Source organism: Phaethon lepturus, unplaced genomic scaffold (assembly GCF_000687285.1).
Source record: "Phaethon lepturus isolate BGI_N335 unplaced genomic scaffold, ASM68728v1 scaffold2254, whole genome shotgun sequence".
In the NCBI taxonomy this organism is placed as follows: domain Eukaryota; kingdom Metazoa; phylum Chordata; class Aves; order Phaethontiformes; family Phaethontidae; genus Phaethon; species Phaethon lepturus.
In genome coordinates, this window is record NW_010535263.1 from 17270 (window position 1) to 39928 (window position 22659).

Consider the following 22659-nt stretch of genomic DNA (forward strand, 5'->3'; position numbering starts at 1 on the left):
TATAAAAAAAATAAAATTGCAGCCATTGGGGAATAAAATATATCTTTTAATAACAAAACGCGAGTGTTTTGACTTGCATACTCTCAGTCATCTAACTGGCATAGTGCAGCCACGCCTCGATTTATCCAGTGTTTCTGGGGCTTGTCTGAAGGGAGTTCAATTGAGAGAATGTAGTTGGTTGAGTGGCCAGTAGTGGATAAGACACCTCTTCTTGCACTTGTCTTGTACACGGGGCATGAATAGATGTTCATATGAAGAAATCTGGAACTTTCTCCAGGTTTCAGCCAAATTATGGGCAAAGAATCATAAAGGATTTTTGGAAGTGATTCTCCAATTACCAAGGATTCTCTATCCCATCGTGCACCTTCCAAAAAAAGGCCTCTCACATAAGCCCCATCTTCTGGCATTTTCTCCATCATGTGCTCCTGTTTCATTACCTAGAATGATTAAACCATTGCTTGACTTTATCTGGACTATATTAAATCCTATAAGTGATAGTCTGAAATTACTCCTTTAAATAAAATTTCTTTTCACTTGAAAACTCTATTCCTTGCTGCTCCAGAACATGTTTCAAGTTGTTCAAGAAAAACAAAATTCCTCTGCATTTTCTTACCTCAAATTCAAATCCAATACGGTCAATTGGGATGGTGTATTTTCTGGCATAGTTTTGTAAAACACCGGTCAAAAAAGACTGAGTGAAGAAGAATCCTGAGAGCCAAAAGACTGTGGGTGGCCCATTGATGACCCAATCCTGAATATGGAGAGAAAAAACAAATGTAAGAAAAGAAAAAAAATACATTCTGTGGCTTCACTGTGCCAATTCACCACAAAAGGGATGTCTTTCAGATACAAAATGAGATCTAAACCTTGATGGGACCCTTGGATACTATCATTAGTTCTATATTTCTCAGAGCCAAGTGACAGAAGTCAGTTATTTATAAAAACAAAAATAATCACTCATTCTGAAACAATCAGAACTTAGTGCTACTAAGAAAGAAACTTCAGAAAGTAGCATAAGCATATTTAGGTAAAGTCTAGATACTAGCCAGAAAAAAAAAAAAAAAAAAAAAAAAAGAATTTGGACATTTTGAGCAGGGAAGTCATTAAGGTATCAATGCAAAGTAAAATGCATCTTCTAGAAATAGAAAAATGGAAACTACCAAATGCAGCACTGGATTAGCACCAAAGGATTATACTCCCAACTCACCCTGCTGAGCAATTGCCCAGCTGATTCCAATGCTGTTAATACATTATATATTTGGTCATGAGTATGTGCAAGTAGTTCACAATCTGGAGTTATAAGGGTACTGCTGAGTGCGGAGGGTGCTGATACATATTTTGCCCACTCGGCTTTCAACTATCGAGTCCTTAGACCTATCAGTCTCAGTTTAGCATACCTGGAAGAAGGCCAAACGACAGAGGAGATCGGACACGTAACTTCCAAGTGGCTTCAGTGATGGATAGGATTTGGCAGCCCACATTGATGGTACTTTTCCCATTAGCATGCTGTTGAAAACATCTTCAAGTTCAGATGACATCAACACTTGGCCTTTAATGGCTTTACCTAAATTAACAAGGCTCCTCCGAACAACTTCAGTGAGCCTTAAGATAAAAAAAGAAATTGCCGTCTCAGTATTTACTTCTTACTATCTCGCTAAAGACCTCTGAGTCCAACTTGAATGAAGTTCAAGTTGGTAAATGTCCTGTCAGAAATTCCTTATCTCACCTGTAGTTATCAAAACTCTTACTAAACTTCAGAAAAGCAAACAAAGAAAAAACACACAGAGAAATGAAAGATAGTGAAAATTCCCATTCTAGACAAGGGAAATCAAGTGACAAGAGCTTTAAAGATTGTAACACTAATTAACATATTGTGCTGTGAATATTTGGGCCTGAGTATGACTTAAAAAGGATAAAGCAGGCTGCCCTACCTCTGCACAACAAACTCAAATCTGATTTAAGTTCATACTCCAAGAATACAGGTACTATTTCTATATTCAGGTAGTCAGCTGCAGCTTTCAAGTCTTTTTAAAAGGTTCATCCAAAGCAGAATCTATCACGTTAAGAACAATGTATTGCAAAAGACTTATAACTGTTTAAGGCTTGTGAGTGGCTGGCACGGATGAACACAAGCATATTTCAGTATTGGTAGTGTGACACAACGCTGAGCCATACCTGTTAAATCGAATTAGTTCTTGCCTAAGAACTGTATTCATGGACTCTTCATAAAGTACTGGGTATATCTTCATAACCTCTTCAACATCAAAACCACTTGGTAATTTGGATAGGATGTCCTGTGCCAAATCTTCAACAGTTTCCTGAAATCACATGTTTGCAGTGAATGAGGAATTTCCCTTTTTTTCACCTATTCTTTTTTCAGGAAATTCCACAAAACACTATAGATTTTATATTTTTTCTGTATAACCATATAGGTATTTTAGGCCATTTTCCTAAAGAAATAAAGCTTGCATGTTCTCACTCTTTGTGCATCATCATGTCTGTCTCTGCATGTGCCTGCTTGCTCCTTTTCGTTTCTCAATAATTTTAAATTTGTTAGTAATTTCAGTTTAATTTGCAAAAAAGTTTTAGGGAACTTCTAAGGAAACAGCAGAGCAAACAAGCATAATCCTACTACTGCCATAATGAAGGAAAAGACAAAGTATGCAGCATGGGGAAAATGATGGGAAGACTATATGAATATGCCAGTCACAAGAGAAGCTTTACTTACAGCATATTAGACATCAGAGAATACGATCACTAGAAAACTCCCCAGGAAATGAGGCTCCATTGATTCCACTTCTCAAGAATCCACTTGTGTATAAAATATAGGATGTCAAATCTGAGGGGCTTGAAAGGTCATTTATCTATGTCTCAAAGGGGCGTGGATTTGGCCCGAGTAACCTGAGCTGCCAGGACAGAATGAAGGAAAGAAATTCCCAGCATCTTCACAACCAGGTCCCATGGAGGGGTACATGGCAGTGAGGTCTGTATCCAAGTGATTCCATTCTGCCAAACTGCCCCCTTTCTCTGTGCCACACAAGTCACAAACGCAGTTACGTGTTTGGGACTGTAGAAACTGAAGCAGCCAAGGGGAAGCAAAAAATCGTATCTCAAAAAACAAGGTTTCAATGAGTAATAACATAGACTGGAAGTGCCATTATAGCACAGACTTCACCAGGAAGATGACTTTTGCCTCTAATGGACTTCTGTTGCTTGCCTGATGGTTGAATGACTTGGTATCATTTCCTGGCACTCTGGAGTCTGTCCCCTAGTGAGAATGGCAGGGATGGTCATACAAACCACTGCTGGATGAAGTTAGGCCAGTGCATGAACCTCCATCATTGGAATTTGTAAACTGGAATTAAATGTCATGCTTTAAAATTGCCTACACATGGATGTGATTTGAGGTGATTTACCAGCTATGATTGTTAACTGTGCTCTAACTACAATTCATGACCAAAGTGAAGCACTTCACTGTTATTTTAAAGTATGAAATATGAAAGAAACGCTCCTATTCAAACTGCATGTTCTACTCAACCAGGTGGGGTTGTGTGGTATTAACCTATTTGAATTCAAAGCCATTAGAGTATCTTACATCTTTAAAGGTTCTTCTATGCCAAATCTGTCTGCTTCTCTACAGGGACATTCACATCTACTTCCAGTGCCACAGTCATGTGATGAGAGGTGTTGGATTGCTCTGAGACCTATGGCATGACAGGAAAGGGCACCTTTCTAGAATGCGAGTTGATCTTTCTTCCCAGTTACCTGAGGGGACTTGCCACCTCCCCCTGCTTCTCTAGGCAAAGTCAGGAGCACTCCACTGAAAAGCTGGTTAGTCTCCTGGTTATCCTTGGTGATGTCTGCATTTTCATGAAGTCCAAACACTTCAGGGTGTGTTGTAATTGGTAAACTTCGTAGGTATTCGATGTAGGACTGTAGAAGAAACATTTACATACCGTAAATCATGCAATGATATATTCATAAATCATCAGTAAACCCAGCTTGGACAGAATCTTCCCATCTACAAACACATAAGTTCCCAATTAAATGCATCCTGGAATTGACTTACTCAGTCCACAGAGATAAATATAAAAGTTTTGAAGGTTCAAAGACTCACTTGAGGAGTTGTTCTTACCACCCTCATGTAAGTAGCAAGAGAAAGCAAGAGAAAGGAATGTACATTCCTACAATGTAGAAATATAAAAGGAGTCACAGAAGAGGGTAGGATGCCATATGTATCACCCCTATAACTGCAGGCTACACAAATAGTTGGGATTTGAGCACATTCATTATCTCTATGCAGCTGGTAGAAGGGAAAAAGGGGATGAAAACTAAGTATATACCTGCCATTCCACCTTCTCATCCGGATCACTGCTTTCAAGGAAAAAGTGGTTGCAAGAGGGTTCAGAAGTACCCTGTAAATTCCTAAAGCCTGACCCCTGCTGGCTTTTTAGAACTGTACTGGAAACCTGCACAGGGTGGTTTCCATCAACAAACATCAGAATACTGAATGATCACTACACCTCTGTTGGGGTGTGTTAGACATTAAGTACCAGATTGGTATTTCATACATACGATATACGGTGGCATAGCTTTGTGATCTTATGTTTTTTATTTTCTATTTGTTACATTCAGCATACCGAAGTACAATGTAGATAAGGTTTTTCCCAGTAACTCAGACAGAAATTACATCTGTTATCTTCTCACCTCATAGGGACCATGTGGTGGTATGTAGTAGTCATCTCCAGGTGCAAGCATATACTTGTCCTGCTCTATATCCTTGCTATAGACTATGGAAATAAGGGACAGGAGGAGACGCCTGTCTTTATCATCTGTTACTCTACCTCCATAGTTACATTCCCCTGGGAAAGGACAAAGAAAACCAGACTGAAAAATTAGAAGTTAATGAACAAATAAAAATAGTTTTGCAGTAATGTATAGCTCTAGTAAGTTGAAGTTCCGAAGCTCCAGATCTCCAAAAGCTTTTTGGCCCTATACTTCAATTAATTCCATGGAAATTAGGAACTTTAACACCTTTGGAACTATGAGCCAAATTTGCGTGTCTTGATGATGAAAGGTTTAAGGAACGCTATGAGTTGGTCTGAGAGACTGCTACTCATGCCACAGTAAATAATCTCATGTTTTAAATGACAGCCCTTTTGCTTGAAATTCTCATTAGTAAGAATTTTTAGAACTGCCAAAATCTGAATACTGCTATATAGCCGACTGTTGTCTTGTTCCTTTCATGCGAACTTAACCTGATTACGTATGTATACAGTAGAAAACAAGGGATCGCAAATATGCAATACCCCTGTTGCAGAAGGGGTTGGAGAGATTTAAGTAATGGGCAAGCTATGAGGGGAGGTTTACACTGATATAAAATACAGAAAACAGCTAAAAGCTCACAGTTGTTACTTTACTCCTGACTCCTGAAATTCTTTGTCATAACGCTACTCATAATGTTAGCAAAAATCAGGAATTATCTTTAGAAGGTTGACAAAGGAGGTGCCAAAAAGCAGCTATCTGAGAAGAAGTGAATAGCCACAGCAACTAGGTTATTCACACAGGTCAACACCTCCTGCTTTCAACCGATGAGTATTATCACATCTTGGTACAACTGCCAATGCTTACTGTGGCAGGATCATATTGATCAGCTAAGGTGGAACAGAAGCCATTGACATTTTTATTTGACATATATTAAACAAAGACCGGGAGCTTTGCTGGACCATTCAGTTCTTCTAGCTATATATGAGCCAAGACAGAAATGACATCTGAGGGTTTGGGATCCAGCTTGTCTCTATGTGGAAGTCCAAGAAAGTAAACCTGAATGGAATCCACTCAATTTGTCAAGAACTCATCAGTTTATCATTGTACCAGCTGAAAGTGCCTACCAAAGTCAACACATTAGAGAGTGCAATGCCTGTACCTGTTAGGTATGTCAGAGCTTCAAATGGGATTTCTTCATATTCATTCAGAAACATCTGGATCTGTTGCATACTGATTCTGAGGTCAGATTCATTGAACTCATATGGAATATTCCAACCTGTTCAATTCAGAAAAAAATACAGAGCATAATGGTGCACCATACTGATAGCCATGCTCAGGAAATGATGGTATTGGTACTATACTGCTACTACAGAGCTGAAGATAACAGCTGCCAGGCAGTACCTAGAAGCAGCCCTGGCATTTACCAGGCCGTTTATTGCACGGGGAGAATATGACTCCATAAAAATATTATATCCTAAGGTATTATTAGCATCATTCTGTAGAACGAAAACATAAGCACAGGCATTTTGGCATCACACACTCCTGAAAAATTATATTTTACCTGAAGTAGAACACAGACCTGCTTGGTGCTTTCAGCTAATCTGTTGCTATCTGGAGACTATGAGAACAGGAGTTTTAATTCATTGATTGATTTTAATTTTTAATCAGTTTGCCCATCTATTAATGCTGTTTGTATATGACATTCAGAGTGAGAGTACAATTAAAAAAAAAACACATAGGAGCATAGTCCAGATAAGAGAATCCTTCAGAAAACCTATATCCCTAGCACAAACCATAAAAAAAGGGCTATTGCTGCAACTATCCTTCTCCTAGACAGCTGGTCACATTAAGCAGTAGATGTTGCTTTTAAAAATGATCTCTTTGTCACTTAAAAAAATTGTATCTTTACTTTAAAGCAATAAATAAGTATCTTCATACTGGCAGTCTAGTGTTTATTTAAACAGCTGCCTATTAAAATAAGGACAGTGGCTTTCAGTCAAAATACAGTATTTCATAACAGTAATCTGTTATGATGAAGACAGACTCAGTTGGAATGGAAGGCTGAGAACTTTATGTACACCAGTGGAGAGTGTAAGCATTATATAGTTATAAAAATAGAATCTGTAATTCCATACATTTTAATTCCAATTTTCTACATTTTATGTAGAAATTCTATACAGTTTTCTAAATATTTCAGGATTATAGAAAAAGCTGATGCACAAATCATACTAATACATATATCTTTTAATTGCTGTGTTATGAACACCACACTGCAGCTACATAAATTTGTTTTACACCAAGTAAACATATGCACTAGCTTTGATAAAACAAAGTATATACATAAATAACAAAAGCAGAATTGAAGAAGACACATCTTCAATTATGAAAATTTAAAACGGAACTGGATTTGATGGTTAGTTAGTAAGAACTACAGTAATAAATTAATAATTTAGTAAGCTATAATTTAACTACTGTATAATATGTTTACTTGAAAAACTGGTACTTTCTAGTCCTCCCCCACAGTAATACTTTTAGTAGCTTCAAGAGTAGCTTTACCTGAATAAGAATCCCTGCAAACAACAGCTTTTAAACGTCATTATGTTCTGTGCAATACAGGTTGCACTCTTGTAATATTTCTTACAAAAATACTGCCTTTTTACAGAGAGGCTCCAATAATGCATTTCAAATCTACTAATCTTTTTGAAACAATCTGCAAGATATCTAAAACTTACCCAGTGGGCCGAAGTTTCTCCTCTCCTGCACAACAGCATGAAAAAAGCAAAGGCCAAACAGCAGTTTTTGCCACATTTCTGGCTTTTGGCAACTGCTAAAGAACACAGGGTCAGAGATGGGGTCATTAAGGTATGATCGAAGAAGGTTCGCTCTAACTCCTTTTGGAGGCTCATTCGTCATTTTGATGCTATTCTGGAGGATACTAACAGGAAACTTTTCTGATGGGTAACTAGTTAACCACAACCTGAAAAGAATTTTAAAAAGCACATTATCAGAAAAATCATCAATATTGACAAATCTTCAATACTGATCTGCAGAAGACGAAGTTTTATTCCTTGTTTAACTATCATGATAACACCTAAATTTGTTGTAAAATGTAGACATAAAGTAAATTATATTGGACAGGTGGAAAAGATGACATCCTAATTAAGTATCTTAATTTTATCACTGCACATAAAAGGTATGAATGTAACACTTAGCTGTTCACACAGAAGAAGTTTCATTTCTTTTTACTAGTCTCTTCAGCAAACAAGAAATACTCCCATTAAAAAGAGCAAAATATTAAAACTCCTACCTGAACTTATCATTGGTATTCTCAGGCACCATAACTTCCTCACAGATTTTTTCCAACGCAGGCATCCAGCTAGTTGCAAGATGGCAGTTTTGTAACACTACCCAGGTTCCATCAGTAATAGCCTGATAAATCATTTTTGCTGCTATCGGGCCCTGTCCCTGTCCAAGCGAAATAGTTTGAATGCTTGTGCCTCCCATGCCAACATCATCAGCAAATTTTAGCAAACCTACGATGGCAAGTTTCACACATGCAAACAAAGACAAAGTCTCTTAGAAAGTAGATCTATATTATAGTCATCATTATAATAATGTAAACAGTAATTAAAGGGGCAAAAGTCAACAAATATTTTACTCAATTGAAAAAACCACACCTCAACAACCCAGAAGTAGTATCGAATGCTGTATCAGTCACTGTGTTTGAAGCATGTGCTAAAATTTAGGTATATAAAGTAATACTAAAAAACCTAAAATACTAGCCAGGTTAAATGCCTGTCCTTTAGCCCTGAGTGCTCAGTTCCAGCCTGCACTACAGCTCTCTACTCTCTCTGTTGCATGGGTACAATTGTTTATGGGGTTTGAGCTGTAAATGGGATCTTTAGATCTGGTTAAAAATAACTCTCCAGCTTTGCCATCAAAACCAGTACCTCCTGGAAATACATCCTTACGGTATGGCTCCGTATTACAATTCTTTTGTCAGAAAAGCAGGTTTAAAAATACTCTGGGTAGTTATTTTTTAAAGGACATTTAACAGATGTGTTTTTAAGTGTGGTCACACACACGATTTAATTAGTAACTGAGAGGGAGGAAACTTTCTGGAGGAGGGGTTGTAACAAAGACTCGGTAAGTCCCAAACACGCACTGGAAGAATTATAACACAAGTACAAATTATAAACTGGTCTGGATGTTACAAGCTGTTAGTCCTAAATTGCTGCTCAGAGACCTCAACATTTCATCACTACTACATTCATTCCACCCTCTAGTAATTTTACTATCATTGTATAAATATGGGCAGACGCAAATGTTTGATATTCCATCACTGCATTCTTTAAAAGATCAAATGAAGGGGCCTACACTATTAACAGTTTAGTCACCCTCAGTGCCATTTAACCAGATAAAAAAAAGATTTTTTAATACCAATCTCACCTGTCATAGGATCAGCACCTGGTGATAATACAAAAATCAAAGGAGCACAACAATTTGAATCATTGTAACTTCTTCCAAGATCAAAAGTAGGTGATTCAATAAATGTTCTTCCCATATTTTCCACAATGAACTCCTGTACTGCCGGAATAATTTTGTCAGGTCTCAAACATCTGAGAATAACCATGCGATCTAACCCCATCAGTGTGCTCCATGCATCTGGGAAGGCTTCTTCATGGGGTCTTACAGAGTCATATATTAGTTTCCACTTTGAAAAATTCTCTCTTACATGTTCCATTAGTCCATGGAGGTTTTTCAGACTAGATGCACGTACGAGTTCAGCCCACGATTTGTCAGATAGCCAATCTGGAGCTGGATTGGGGTAAGGATTATCAAAAGCAACACCTCCTGTCAGTAGGAAACGCCAAACCTCATCATCTATTTGGTCTTTTCCCTTCATAATGCCTACTGTCAGAAGGAAGGAGAATAACAGCTTATCCTTTTCAAACAGTGAACGACAGACATTATTATAGATGCTTACTGTGAAATGCTCAGTTATATTTTTAATTCTCTTTTCTAGATCTTCACTCTTTTTGCTTCTAGCAATAGATTGAATGTACAAGTTAATAAACCAATTCAATGAATACTGGTACATAGGTTCGATGTTTGCCAGATCAGAGATGCAGAAGAAGACAACAGATGAATGAATAGCAACTGGCTTATACCCCATTCGAGTAGAATCTATTTGCAATTCCGTTACAGAGGCAATTTTTTGCTTTTCAGAGATTTCTTCAGATAACTCTTTGGATGAAGACAAAATATTAATTGCTGTTTCATCTTCTAAGATGTTTCCTTCTGAATTGGAAAGGATCTCCAGGATTTTATCTTCTATTTCCTTTAGTTGTTTCTTGTTGGCTGCGCTTTCTATAATCAGTTTATTTTTGTTTTCTTCTAGCTCAGGCTTTTCCTCTGCAGCTACAATTCCAAGAAGTTGGTCCTGAAGACCCAAAGGTGTAATCATGAAGTTGAGTAGACAAACTTTCACAGCCACTTCAGGAAGATAATGAGGATTTCTTAAGCGAGTTGTTATGTAAAACCTGAAATCTCTTGAATATTCAATTATATTTTCCCCTAATTTCATGTATTCTACTCCTTGTTGTTTGAATGTTAGCTTTAATAAAATGGGCTCTATGAAAGCATCGAGTTCTTCACCAATATTTTCTAGCAAGACTGGTGTTCCAAGCTGAATAGCATTTTCTAATATCCTCACATAATGTGTGTCAGTTAATTTGATAACTGACAGCCTGTTAGCTTTCTCCATATTTTTTACCCACTTGTTAGCTTGCCTTTGAGGATCTATCATTAAAGCCCATCTTCTTGAGTTTGAAACAATTATGCCATTGTCAATGGAAAAAGAATCAACTGGCAATCCAGCAATGTGCCATGCACGGATTTTGACTGGATCCCCTAATGTATTGCTTAAGCTAAAATCACTGGAGCACGGTATGTTCTTTTCATTGCACAGGACCTGCCATTGCTTTTGACATTTTAGACGGTAATCTACAGTAAAGGCTCCCAAATAAACCACAGTTCCTGATGATAACAGTACATCTCCTATAAGGTCTATATACCGGATTCCTAATAAACGTGCAGCTTCTGTCCACCTATCTTTCTCTCCACCAAGACCACTAATTAGCTGTTCAGCTCTCACAAGCTTTTGTGAACAGAGTTCAATATTGTTTTCCAATTCTCTCTTCCGGTCATTCATATTGTCAAACTCATCGTTCAAAGCTTGGAGGCGATCAACTACCTCCTTAAGTTCTGCTTGTTTTACTTTTAGCTTCTGCATTTGAATGTCCAGTAATCCTTCTGCAGCTCTCAAACGTTCACGCTTTGGGGCAACCATTTTTGCAACACGGTCATACACTTCCATGGCTCGCACCCACTTGCATAGTCCTTCACAGGCAGATGAGACATTTTTTATGACAGCTGGCTGAAAATCTGGATGATCAATAAACTTCTCTCTAATTCTCTTCATTATAGCAGGAGGAATGTTATCCTTGTCATACGTCTTTAAGCTCTCAAGGAATTTCAGATCTCCAAGAATTTTTCTAGATGGCCCCCAGTAGTCTTCTAGCATTTTACCTATATTGCAAATACCAAAAGCAGGCTTAAAACATGCATGTTCAAACTGAAAAAATACTTGAAACATAATATGAAGAATTAATATCTTGATTTTGCAACAGAATTTTACTATGCAACCACTGTTAACTAGTTTGGAAAAGTCATTACCTAAAGAAATTCAGACGGGAACTTCAGCATCACTAACCTATGTCATATTTAGAAATTACATGTTAGTTCTAAATCAACCAAGCAAAACAAGGGAAACAAATTACTATACAGTCTTTCTTAGTATAGTTTATTAGATAAATCAGTAACTATGTGAAAGTATTTCTTCCTAATCTAGATAAAACAGTTTCGGATGAAAGACATTTATAGGATTCTTATTTTCAATTACAAAGGGTTGAATGGTGGGGGCATAAGGTAGAAAAGTGGAAGAAAAAGGTCTCTCTCCTTTCCTGCCTCGCAAATCCTGTGCAATTCCACAATAACAACATACCCACACCGAAAGAGCTTGCTAGAGTAATCACCTATGGCAGGGGTATAGCTAGAATTCTGTATCCCAGTATACCTGATAGAGTTGGTAGCAGGGATTAAAAGGGGAAATACAGGTGAACGGTGCACAAGCACATCTCTAGCTCCCAGAGTTCCTCAAGGCAATGCAAATCTCAAGATTGGGTCAAATCAAGTTGAAGAAATGACTTTGTGCTAGTAACTGGGATAATATTTACAAAGCTTGTACAACAGTGTCCAGCAAGTGCAGTATGTTACAATGGCAAAAACAGCTCTTAGCTATTCAGTGTAGTTCTAAGTCATTGCTAGCAAAATTACTTTTAGTGCACATGGCTGCATTCACGCCAGAAGCACTTCACTAGTACAACACAGCAGTACCCCAAGCATTCCTAGGGCAGGGATAACAAATACCGCATCATTACCACTGCCACTTGGATCAGGCTTTCTCTCTGGTTTAGTTCCCTTCATGACACAGATACTCTCCATGACAAGTTTAACAGGACCAGGTGGATTCTGCATGGATTTCACAAGAGAGATGTCCGAAGGATTCAGGGTATCAAGAGCTGCAAGTGATGCCTCCAAAGCTGGCATGGCCTCAGCAAGGTCTCCTTCACATTCATCCTGTTAAGACATTGGGCAGAAGCCTGTAAACCTTCATACAATACCAGGTCTGCAACCTGATTACCCTACTTCAGCACAGCCTCAGAGAAACTTCACTGCTTGTAAATACCTAATAAAAAGACTCTTCACAACATTGTGTTTCTTGGAGAGAAAACTACTTTCACAATTTGTCTGTGTAGTTTAAGGAGGAAAGTTTCATAGAGAAATTAGTAACTTCCATAAGCTGAACTACTAGCTGAAAAAGCCAGACAAGCTTTCAAGATCAAAGTCTCTCTGGTCTGACAAGGAGAATTAAAATACAGGTTAGATACGGTTGTTCTTAAGTTAAATCTTACAGTGCTCATCAGGTAAAAATACATCCTGTGTAGCTTAAATTCTTTATCATGTACTCAGATCTCAGTAATTATCTATCTTATCTATCACTGACATTTCCAACTAGTTACAAAAACAATATTGAGGAATCCTGCAGCTTCCCACGGGAAATTATGTGCTGCAGATGTCTGGCTATGGCAATCTCTCTTAGGTTATGCCTAATAGGGCTCCATGCAGCGCTATGCCAAATTGCCTCAGCTAACTCTAAACAGTCTTTGGGCCTGGAAACAGTATAACCTCATTACTCAATCTGTTGAGAAAGATAATACTATTAGTACAGAAAAAGAGCTATACAGCTTCTGGGATGTGAACTAGAAAGGGAAGCTATGCAGTACTGTGAGGTACAGTCATACTCCAAACAGCCAAAATTTACCTTGTTTATATTAGGAATATCTCATTCATCGTTCCTTGCAGCTTTGTTACTTTAAGAGCTTGGATCATACCATTAACACATCATCACAACTCCCATTTACTTGGAAAGACTTGGAGCCCATCATGCTACAGGCTCAAGCCCTTGTACGCTACCTTAATAGCTTTAGCAACAGCTGCTGCTTCATTAGCCTCTTTTTCATCTGCTGACACTAGTTCCTTCTTTGCATCTACTTCAGTTGTTTCCTTTTCAATCTGGATCATCATTTTATCTGTTTCTGCAGAAGTTTGGATCAGTTCAGGCTGAAGGGCAGTAAGTTCTTTCTGCATCTCTGCAACCTGATGAACATAACAGGAAATAAAAGAAAAATTTGTGTAAACATTGCATGCATTTCACATCTTGATGTCTTCGGAAGAAAGATCAGAAGACACTATATTAATACAATCTAAAAAGGGACATTTGATTCAAGTAATTATTAAAACAGTTCTCTAGCCTATTTTTTAGAGCTGTTGTATTTAATTAAACAGATTTTTTAAAAGGATTTTGTTTTAATCATCCATGCAGTATGTTTCCTTGTTTATGATCTACTTAATTTCAATAATGAGAAATAAATTGATTAATTGTATTTTTTCCTCACAGTCAGTTTCAGGTTTTGGAACCTCCAATAATGCTCTATTGCACAGGTAGAAAACAAAATCCAAAAGAAACTTGGAAAGAAATGCAGAATTAGTGACAACAACAGCTGCAAACTGGATGTTTTTCATCCAGCAAGTACCTGGAAGACCCTTCACTTTGCATCTTGCAAAGATCAATCCCTGGATCACATGGCTTGAAAAAGTGGTTTACTTACCTAGAACCTCATCAATTTCCTACATGGAATCTACTCAGGAATTAATGTTTATTATTGTCTTACAACATTCTTCAACTTCTCCCCTATTTTGGAAAGGGTAATAGGTATTAGGATGCTGAGGCATGGATTCTCCATATAACGTTTTGAGAATGTAATGAAATCTGTAAGGTTTATTTCTTCAACATTTAATGAGAACTATCAATTTCATTTAGCCTTCTATTAAATGCTATAATCCGAATGAACATACCACAATTTCTTAAAATGACTACGCAGTAATCTAACTTCTCCTGACGGCTTTCTGTAGAAAACTATCAATAGTATCATGAATATAGTGAAGAGAGAATTTAATAAGTTTTATTTTGTAAGTTTTAATTAGCTTATACAGACCCCATACTAAAGTATGCATATGGCACATATTCAGTGTTTTCATCTGAAACTTACTTGTGAAGATGCAAAGTCAAGTTTTTTAAGTCCCATAAGATAACGAGTTCTCATAATGTCAACTTCTTGCCTTTTGCTATTCAGCAGAGTCTTAAAGGTAAGAATCAGTTCTAGGTATGAAGTTGGTGTCACATAGTTGTGTCTTCGCAGTGTAGTGTAATAGCTGATGGAGAGCTCTCTCACGCTTTCTTGGAAATATTTGCACATTGACACTACCCTAAAGAAAATTTTCCACATTACTATGAAAATACAATCTGTCTTTATGTTAATTATGAGGAAATTACCCTAAGCTTATGAAATGATATTACTGTTAGTGAAGGCAGAATTGTTTTTTCCTCATTATAAGAAATATTTTAGACTCCTTTCAAAGAATGGCCTGATTTTCAGAAACATCAGATATATCTATCTAGGTATCTTTGACTTGCACTGAAATCCCAGAGTTGACTTAGCTTTGTCCATTTATAAGAACAGTTTCCTGATCAAGTATGTTGAGGGCATGAGAGGGAGGGGAACAAACGTTTGCAAGTCATACTCTTTTCTAATGTCATCCTCAAGTTCAACATCCTCTAAAAACTTGTTAGCAACCATTTCCAAAGCGTCTGTAGGCCATGTTTGGAACCAATCAATGGTGCAGCAGTTTATCAGTGAAGGGAACATCCGTAATCGATTCCGAAATGCATCTCCAATCGGACTCATGGCTAGAAAAAAAATAAAATAAATTAAAAAAAAAAAATCACAATTGTTACCTAAGTTTGTCTGGCATCAGGAAGCAGAAAAAACTAAGCCTAAGAAAAAACATTCTAAGAAATAAGACATTGTATACAGACCTAAGACAATATGCAAATTTTTCTTCACCCTTTCAATAAAGAAATTGTATATAGCAAGTGGTGAAGCTTCAATTTTCCGGTTCTCCATCCTTGCTGCAGCTTGCATTTTCTCAACAATTTCAGCTTTCTCATCTGTTGCAAAGATATTAGGCACATCACCGGTATTTAAAAGCATGTTGATATCTTCTACAAATGCTTCATCTTTTATTTGATTATCAGAGAACAAAAAGGACACATTCTTGTTACCAACACCTGCTTTCAGCATGACTCGTTTAACATCTTCTTTCCATTCATTGATTCCATAGGACTTTGTAATTTCAACTTGAAAGAGTTCGAAGGTATTCATATAGGTGGCTAGCTTGGTAGCACTTTGTCGGCCACTCCCGCCAACTCCCACCAACAACAGATGTCCATTATCTTGTTTCAATACTCTGCATATCCTTGAGATATGCTCAATAGCAAACTTGAACATGACTAAAGACATTGGTGCTTTGCTGATATTGTTGTATTCCTCAAGGTAGTATTCCATTACAGTTGTCAGTTGCTTTAAGTCTGTGATTTCATCGTACACTTTTACATTACTGTCCGGATTCAAATAGTCTCCAAAGAACAGGCTACGAATACTGTCATCAGAGATTTTTCCAGTAGGTGAAAGATGACTCAGTACCTAGAGAAAAGACAAAAATCAACAGATAATTCAAAATATTAGAGAATTATTTTCCCTAAAGTCATAATCATTCTTATCTACATAGTAATAATACTGTGGGAAGCACTATTTTCCAGCTATTCTAGTCATTACCTTAGTCTGGAGGAAAAAAAAAAAAAACAACACACAAAAAACCCCACCTAAATGGGGAATATACTGTAGGTTGACATGCAAGTTTCCACATATGCATACTTCACAGAGAGATTCTGCTGTCAAATACAGCACAAGTTCCCAAAAGGCTTATCAGAAAAGTATCCACTACTCCCATTGGCTCATCCAAATACTAACTTAAGCAAAAGCACAGATGAATATTGTGTAAGACATTTATTCCACATAGTGCTCTGTACCAACACAGAGTCCTTTATGAATCATTATGATATGAAATAATTTGTACAAAAGTGACTAAGAATATGTGTAATACTCAATACTGAATAGAAGACCATCCATACTTTTCAAATGCACTGATCAAAATAATTCAAAATGTGTCCAATACTAATGCAATCTCAATGCCCAAGTATTTCTGAAAATGCATTAGTCTCATTCTTGGTCCCAGCTCATTACCCAAAAATACCTTATTAAAGCTCTGCTTGAAGCTATTTGATGTTGTCTCCTGTACCATCTGAAAGAATACCTTCCTGTCCTCCTCATCAACTAAGCGATCATAAAAAACTCGGTAAACCTCATGAATCCAAAGTCTGATCAGTTTATCTCCATCCTGAAAACATAAATACAAGAAAATGGGTAAATATAGCTCAGGCAGGATTTGTTTAAAAACAAAAGGATGGATGGACATGTCCATCTGGACTCTGCTATATCTTGTACTGAACTCAGTAGGAATCTTTCAATTCCAAGCCATTCAGCACATGGCTCAGCATCTGCTAATTTAACTGGCTTCCTCACCTAGTTACCCATAGAATCATAGAATAGTTTGGGTTGGAAGGGACCTTTATAGATCATCTAGTCCAATTCCCCTGCCAATACAAACTGGGACTCTTATATCAAAGCATTTTTCTCTACTGTGTCAAATCTCCCCACCCTTCCAACATAAAGTAAAGAATAAATCTTTCAAAGATACGACTCAAAGGCTCTAACCCAAGCCCTGCCCAAAACTTGCTGGCTAAGATTTCCCCTGAATAGCTTCTAGCTGTTTTGTTCTGTTTCCGCACCAGAAACATTACCCCAACAGAAATAAAAGTTTTAATACTCCTTTAACCTGTCATTTTACTGAAAATGGATGGAAAAAAGTAGAAGGATGAAAATCATACACATCTATCAGTATTCATTTGTAGTTTGTGACACCAGGCAAACTCGGGGCTAAATTATTCAGTCTTGTTCACTGAGGAGCTTGCCATTTGTAAAAGAGAGATACTGGGTCTTTTCCCACATTTGTTTCTTTTGCATATTTAGTTTGCAAGTTCAAGAGAGGAATTGTTTGACTTGATGTACAGCCTTAACAGACAGGCCTTGGACTGCAATATATGTAAAGAATATTAACAAAAATGACTGTTGTCTCCTTCAGAAACAGACAGAAAATATATAGCAAGGTATTCGGGAACTATCCTGATTTTAAACCTTGCAAATATATTGAAATCACAGTTCATGTATTTACTAATATTATAAAAATAATATTCTTTTTCCATTGCTCTTTCTTACAGCAACATAATAAAACCACAACTTACTTGCAAATGAGTGTGTGGACAGAGCAGTACTCCTTTTATAACCCTGGAAAAATCCCGTAGATTAAAGACATAGTGGGATTTTGAAGGAGTTGGGAGAAAATTATCAACCGCCATTTTATAAATCACCATTGTCGCTTGGACCATCATCTTACCCAGCCTTAAGATGGAAAAGAGACACAACTTTAGCTTCTGCAGATAAATTGCAGGAGAAAAAATGACAAAGGTGTTACAAGAAGTATATTCACATTACCTTAGAAACACAGGCTCAAAGCCTTTGTTGAAGTGCCAATCAGAAATGGCAGTAAAAATCTTGGTTAATATGTCATCATCAAAAGAACAGATAGATACAATATTCAAGTGCCGTGTGAACCGTCCTGTAATACACACAAAAAGATGCAGGATGATTTAGGAATGTCTAAACATTTTTCTGCCTTTCAGCTAACATCATCTAGGATTGACTGTCACTCAACCGACCACATTTGAATCTGGCTCCAGCTCCATGATTTTGTTTCCAGCAAATTTCTGCCCCAGCAGTGATGCAAAAGAAATATACTGGTTTATATTTTATATCTGTCTTTCACTTAGAATAACTGTTTTTAATATGAAAAACATGAATCTCCATTACAACAAGGCCACTATTACCCAAATTTACATTTCAGCTCACATTAGCCCTGTTGATTGTGATACGACACAGTTAAAACTTTACAAAATCAAGTATCTTGTTTTCATGTAAAAAAATTCAGTCTATACGCTAGTAAATTTTACAAATTCAGCTGTATCAGAATAGTTATTTTAATAAAGCCTCCTCAGAGAACATACAGTTATACCTGTATTAGAAGGTCTATATGAAGCAAAGTAGCATAAAGTGCCTTATAATGGTGTAGCTGTATATACATTAGGGCTTTTACTGACATAACTTTTTCATTAGAAAATACAACCTCCCTTATGGTGAAATGAGAGGAATCATGGACTTGCAGGCAACATGCTTGTATGTAAATGCAGGCAGCTCTTAGGAGCAGGAGATACAATTTCACAAGAGAACTGCCAGAAAAATTTGGCAAGAAGATGTATTTCCTCCCTTTTCCAAAGAATAGAAAATGGAAAAAGTGTCCAATTCTCTAATTTTAGAATTATTTTCATAATTTATAGTTTAATCAACATTAAAAACATTGGTTTTTGTTGATAAGGTTGATTAGACTCCCCCTGGAAAAGGTACAGATTTGACCTTGAGCATACAGACTTCTATTTGGAAAGAGCCTGCCAGTGAATGTACCTGTAGGTTTACAAGCAATAGGTAAACATAGAACTTGGCATCAGCAAAACCAAACCTGCCTCTTAACTTCAGTCAGTTAGATAACCTACTTGCCACAGTAACATATTTCTTACCTGTAATATCATTCCTGCCTCCCCCAGGTGGACCCATAGCTGAAACAAGCAGCACATCTATGATACCAATCTTGGATGTATCTTTCTTGTCATACCAGTAACCATGATCAACCCATTGTCTGAGAAGCTCAATAGGTGGCTGTGCTCCATACACTTCCTTTGCAGGCATGTTTAGGTCATCTATGGAGAACACAGACATTGAATAAAAAAGCTTCAGTGTTTAGGAATTATGCTTTTCTTTCAAAGCTAAGAAGAAAAAATAACTGAAGTAGAGGCTGAAAAAGGTTGTCTTGTTATTCTTGCTTCCTTAGTTTAACTAACCAGAATCCAACGACACTATACTTCACAGGCATAATTAGAGGTGATGGTTTAACTTAGTGTGGTTGGTGATTTTATTTTACTTCGTGTCACACTGCAACACTATGAACTATTCTGAAGACAACCACCACTTAAACAGTTAGAAATCTTTCAGCAGGGGGCAGTGCTAATCCTTCTGTGGGTGCCTGAAAAAGATGAAGCGTGCTGAAGCAACCCAAAATTACTAGTCTCAGTGGATCACTTCCTTTGCCTAAAGCCAGAATTAAAATTATATAAAAACCCTGAAAAAACTGTCTTACCCACAAATATTATAGCTTTTTTCCCTGAAGGAGGTCCAAATAATCCTTTTCTTCTTCTGTCCAGCTTGGACATAATAATATCCTGGGTTTGGTTAGCAGAGGTTCTTGCAGAGAAGTTGATGAAGCTTGGGATGTATCTTTGCTTTGGAAGTTGTAGTAGAAAATTATTTGTTATAGCTGATTTTCCAGTGCCAGTGGGACCCACAAAAAGCAAAGGGACATTATGCTCCACATACGTTTTAAGAAAAAACATTTGTCTGGCAGTTTCCATTGTTGGAATGATCAGCTCAGATACCTGTTACACAGGAAAGTAAAATAGCACATAAAAATCAAATATCTAATACCTTAATCAACATGAAAATTTGCAGGCAACTACAGGAAGCCTATAGCACAAATGTATTTTTAAAAAATTATTTTCTCTGAAAACCTAGGCTATAACAAGGTTCTGGTAGATAGTATGGCCCCACTTCTTGTTCAGTGTTCATACAGTAAATAGCACAACTAGTATTATCTAGATTATCTATCAATCTATATTATGGTTCATAGACACTATATAAAACCTGGAAGAAGAACTGAAGGGTTAAGTATGGCTTAATTCTGTTCCCCTACTGTGCAAAGGGAAAGGAACTTTCCCTTTGGAAATGTTTTCCTCTTCTTCATTTTCCACTCATCATTAGCAGCTGTGCACTAGACATCAAGAAAAGATTTTAGACAGCAGAATGAAATGTAACCTTACATCTCTTATATACTTAATAGACATGACAGTTGCAACTACAATGGAATGAAAAGCTGAACAAACATCACTTAAGCTGTCTTGAAATTTCTTCTTCAGAATAGGTACTTTTTGCTGATCTCTGCTGTGCTACACTTCTCTTGAGTTCACAGCTGCCATTCAAAAATGTGAGTGCCCCTATTTGGAAATGGAGGGGATCCAGGACACTCAGTACTGCTCTCCATACCCCAAAGAAGTAGTGAGTCTCTTTGCTTGCTTTCTCTGATTAATTCATACTATAATATCATGATATCAACCACAGAAAACAAAAGTGAAGGAACAGAAATTCAGGCTTTGGCTTTTTCTTACCATGATTTCCCCAATATCAGATGCTATTACAGAGACAAAAGCAGAATCAAAAATTTTAACCACCAGCCAACCTCAGGGCTCCATGTTCACCTGCAGTGCAGTACTTTCAATATTGACCGTACCACAATTAAGACATAAGCATGAAAAGGAGCCTACAGAGATCAATGAAACGTTGCAGATCAAACATTAAACAGCCTAATATAGTAGAATCAAGGCTAGCTAAGGTAGTTGATTTATACCTCGAAATCATTAGTCAAATAATTATTTTCTGTAAGAAAAGATGTCAGTGCAAACCTTAGCCCCTGGGGAGATAACTTGCTCTTCTTTTGTGATGTACTCCGTCCACAAGTTCCACTGCCCACTGCCACGCTTGCAAAAATAGAAGTCATAAACACTCCCTGTTAATTGAAAAACACAATATAGGAAAACCCACTGATTAAACAATAAAACCAATAATCATTTTAGTGTGACATGTCCAAAACTCTGACATAATGAAGGCTTTCTTAGCACACGAGATACCCTCCCCCACCCCAGTCACCATCACCACCAATTTTAAGGTCAGATTCAGCTACATCATTTGAGTACAACATGAGGCATATGCTACTCCTGGTTAAAAGAGCCAGGAAAGAGCTCCCAACTGTGCAGCCCAAGGCTTGGCAGATGGTGGCTCTGCTGCAGACTTAACATCTGCCAGGCACTCTATTCTCCCTTAAAGTGCCATGTTTTCTTATTGCTTTATAAAAAGCCAGGCAAGTACAGTTATGAAGAAGCACCTTTTTCTGGGAAGATATTGTTTCTGGTAAGCTTCACACTTTTAGGGCGTGGGTTTTCATCATTCATTCCCATTAGCAAGTTGCGGTAAAACAAATCAAATTTCTTTCTGCTGTCTGCATCGATGATCCCACCAACTGTCCAAACCAAAGCAAAAAGGAAAAGCCCCTGCAGCCACAAGATGATCTGCTGACTAGGCATGCTTTCCTTCTCCTCTTCCTCAGATTGCTTTATTTCATCTAAAACACATATTTTGAATTTTAGTTAAATGCCAGTAATAACCATAAATCCCGATTCAAAATGCATTTTTGCAGAAGTATTCTGAGACAAACTTAGAGCACTGTCTTCAGTAGAACAAAGGCAATCTACAGAGTCAAGATCTTTGTGTAAAATACTGTCTACAAAAAAAAAAATTAAAAGAAAAAATATTCACAAAGGGTCCTAATTCTTTTCTTCAGATGATAGCAAACAGCAAGCAAAATACACGGAACACACACACAAGTTCATGTTCAGTTTTGTAACGACACCAGCATCCAAATGTGAAAGCTCTGTATGCTAGTCAAAGAACTATTATTAATACTGATCAGTGAGAAAGGACTTTTGTTTTATGATCTCAACAGTAAGGAATTCCTTTGGTATTTCCTTGCATCTGATAACCTGCATCTTGTCATGGGACACAGCAGGAAAAAAAGAAAAATTGAAATAAAAAGAATAAGGCTTAGGGTACTTACCAAGCAGACAAGTATAGAGTTTCATCAAGCTGTAACTCAGATGAATAGAGGATGTTTGTACAATAGCTTTGCAATGAAGGTGAATAAACTCTAAACAGGGCTGGACTAGCCACATAAACATGTCATTGACCTACCAGGAGAAAAGGAAATGGCTTTAAAACAATGCAGGAGTTGCCACATTTCCCACTGTCCCTCAATTCTCTCTCAATAAAACATAAGGCATCAGAAATTCTCCAGGTTGGCAGAGGGAAGATCAGGAAGGGACCTGTGTGAGGCAGTACTTAAGCAGTCACAAAATCAAACCATCATTATCTGATGGTGAAAACAAGTTCCTTCTGCCACAGAGAAGTTTTCAGCAGG

The 22659-nt window shown here is 37.3% G+C and overlaps 1 protein-coding gene across 1 annotated transcript in view; it reads right to left on the reverse strand.

Moving 5' to 3' along the window:
- Positions 1–28: 28 nt before the first annotated feature.
- Positions 29–22659, reverse strand: part of DNAH3 (dynein, axonemal, heavy chain 3) — a 60216-nt gene continuing 37585 nt past the window's right edge. The window contains exons 37-59 of the mRNA XM_010285741.1: positions 22300–22429; positions 21571–21807; positions 21092–21195; positions 19717–20011; positions 19100–19279; positions 17964–18087; positions 17714–17870; positions 16606–16749; positions 15329–15995; positions 15034–15199; positions 14502–14718; positions 13366–13548; positions 12270–12468; positions 9217–11358; positions 8075–8300; positions 7500–7744; positions 5927–6043; positions 4708–4862; positions 3766–3933; positions 2176–2318; positions 1398–1602; positions 614–751; positions 29–437 (exon numbers count right to left, since the gene is read on the reverse strand). Coding sequence (XP_010284043.1) covers positions 84–437; positions 614–751; positions 1398–1602; positions 2176–2318; positions 3766–3933; positions 4708–4862; positions 5927–6043; positions 7500–7744; positions 8075–8300; positions 9217–11358; positions 12270–12468; positions 13366–13548; positions 14502–14718; positions 15034–15199; positions 15329–15995; positions 16606–16749; positions 17714–17870; positions 17964–18087; positions 19100–19279; positions 19717–20011; positions 21092–21195; positions 21571–21807; positions 22300–22429 — 6696 coding nt within the window. The 3' untranslated portion in view covers positions 29–83. The remainder of the gene's footprint in view (positions 438–613; positions 752–1397; positions 1603–2175; positions 2319–3765; positions 3934–4707; positions 4863–5926; positions 6044–7499; positions 7745–8074; positions 8301–9216; positions 11359–12269; positions 12469–13365; positions 13549–14501; positions 14719–15033; positions 15200–15328; positions 15996–16605; positions 16750–17713; positions 17871–17963; positions 18088–19099; positions 19280–19716; positions 20012–21091; positions 21196–21570; positions 21808–22299; positions 22430–22659) is intronic.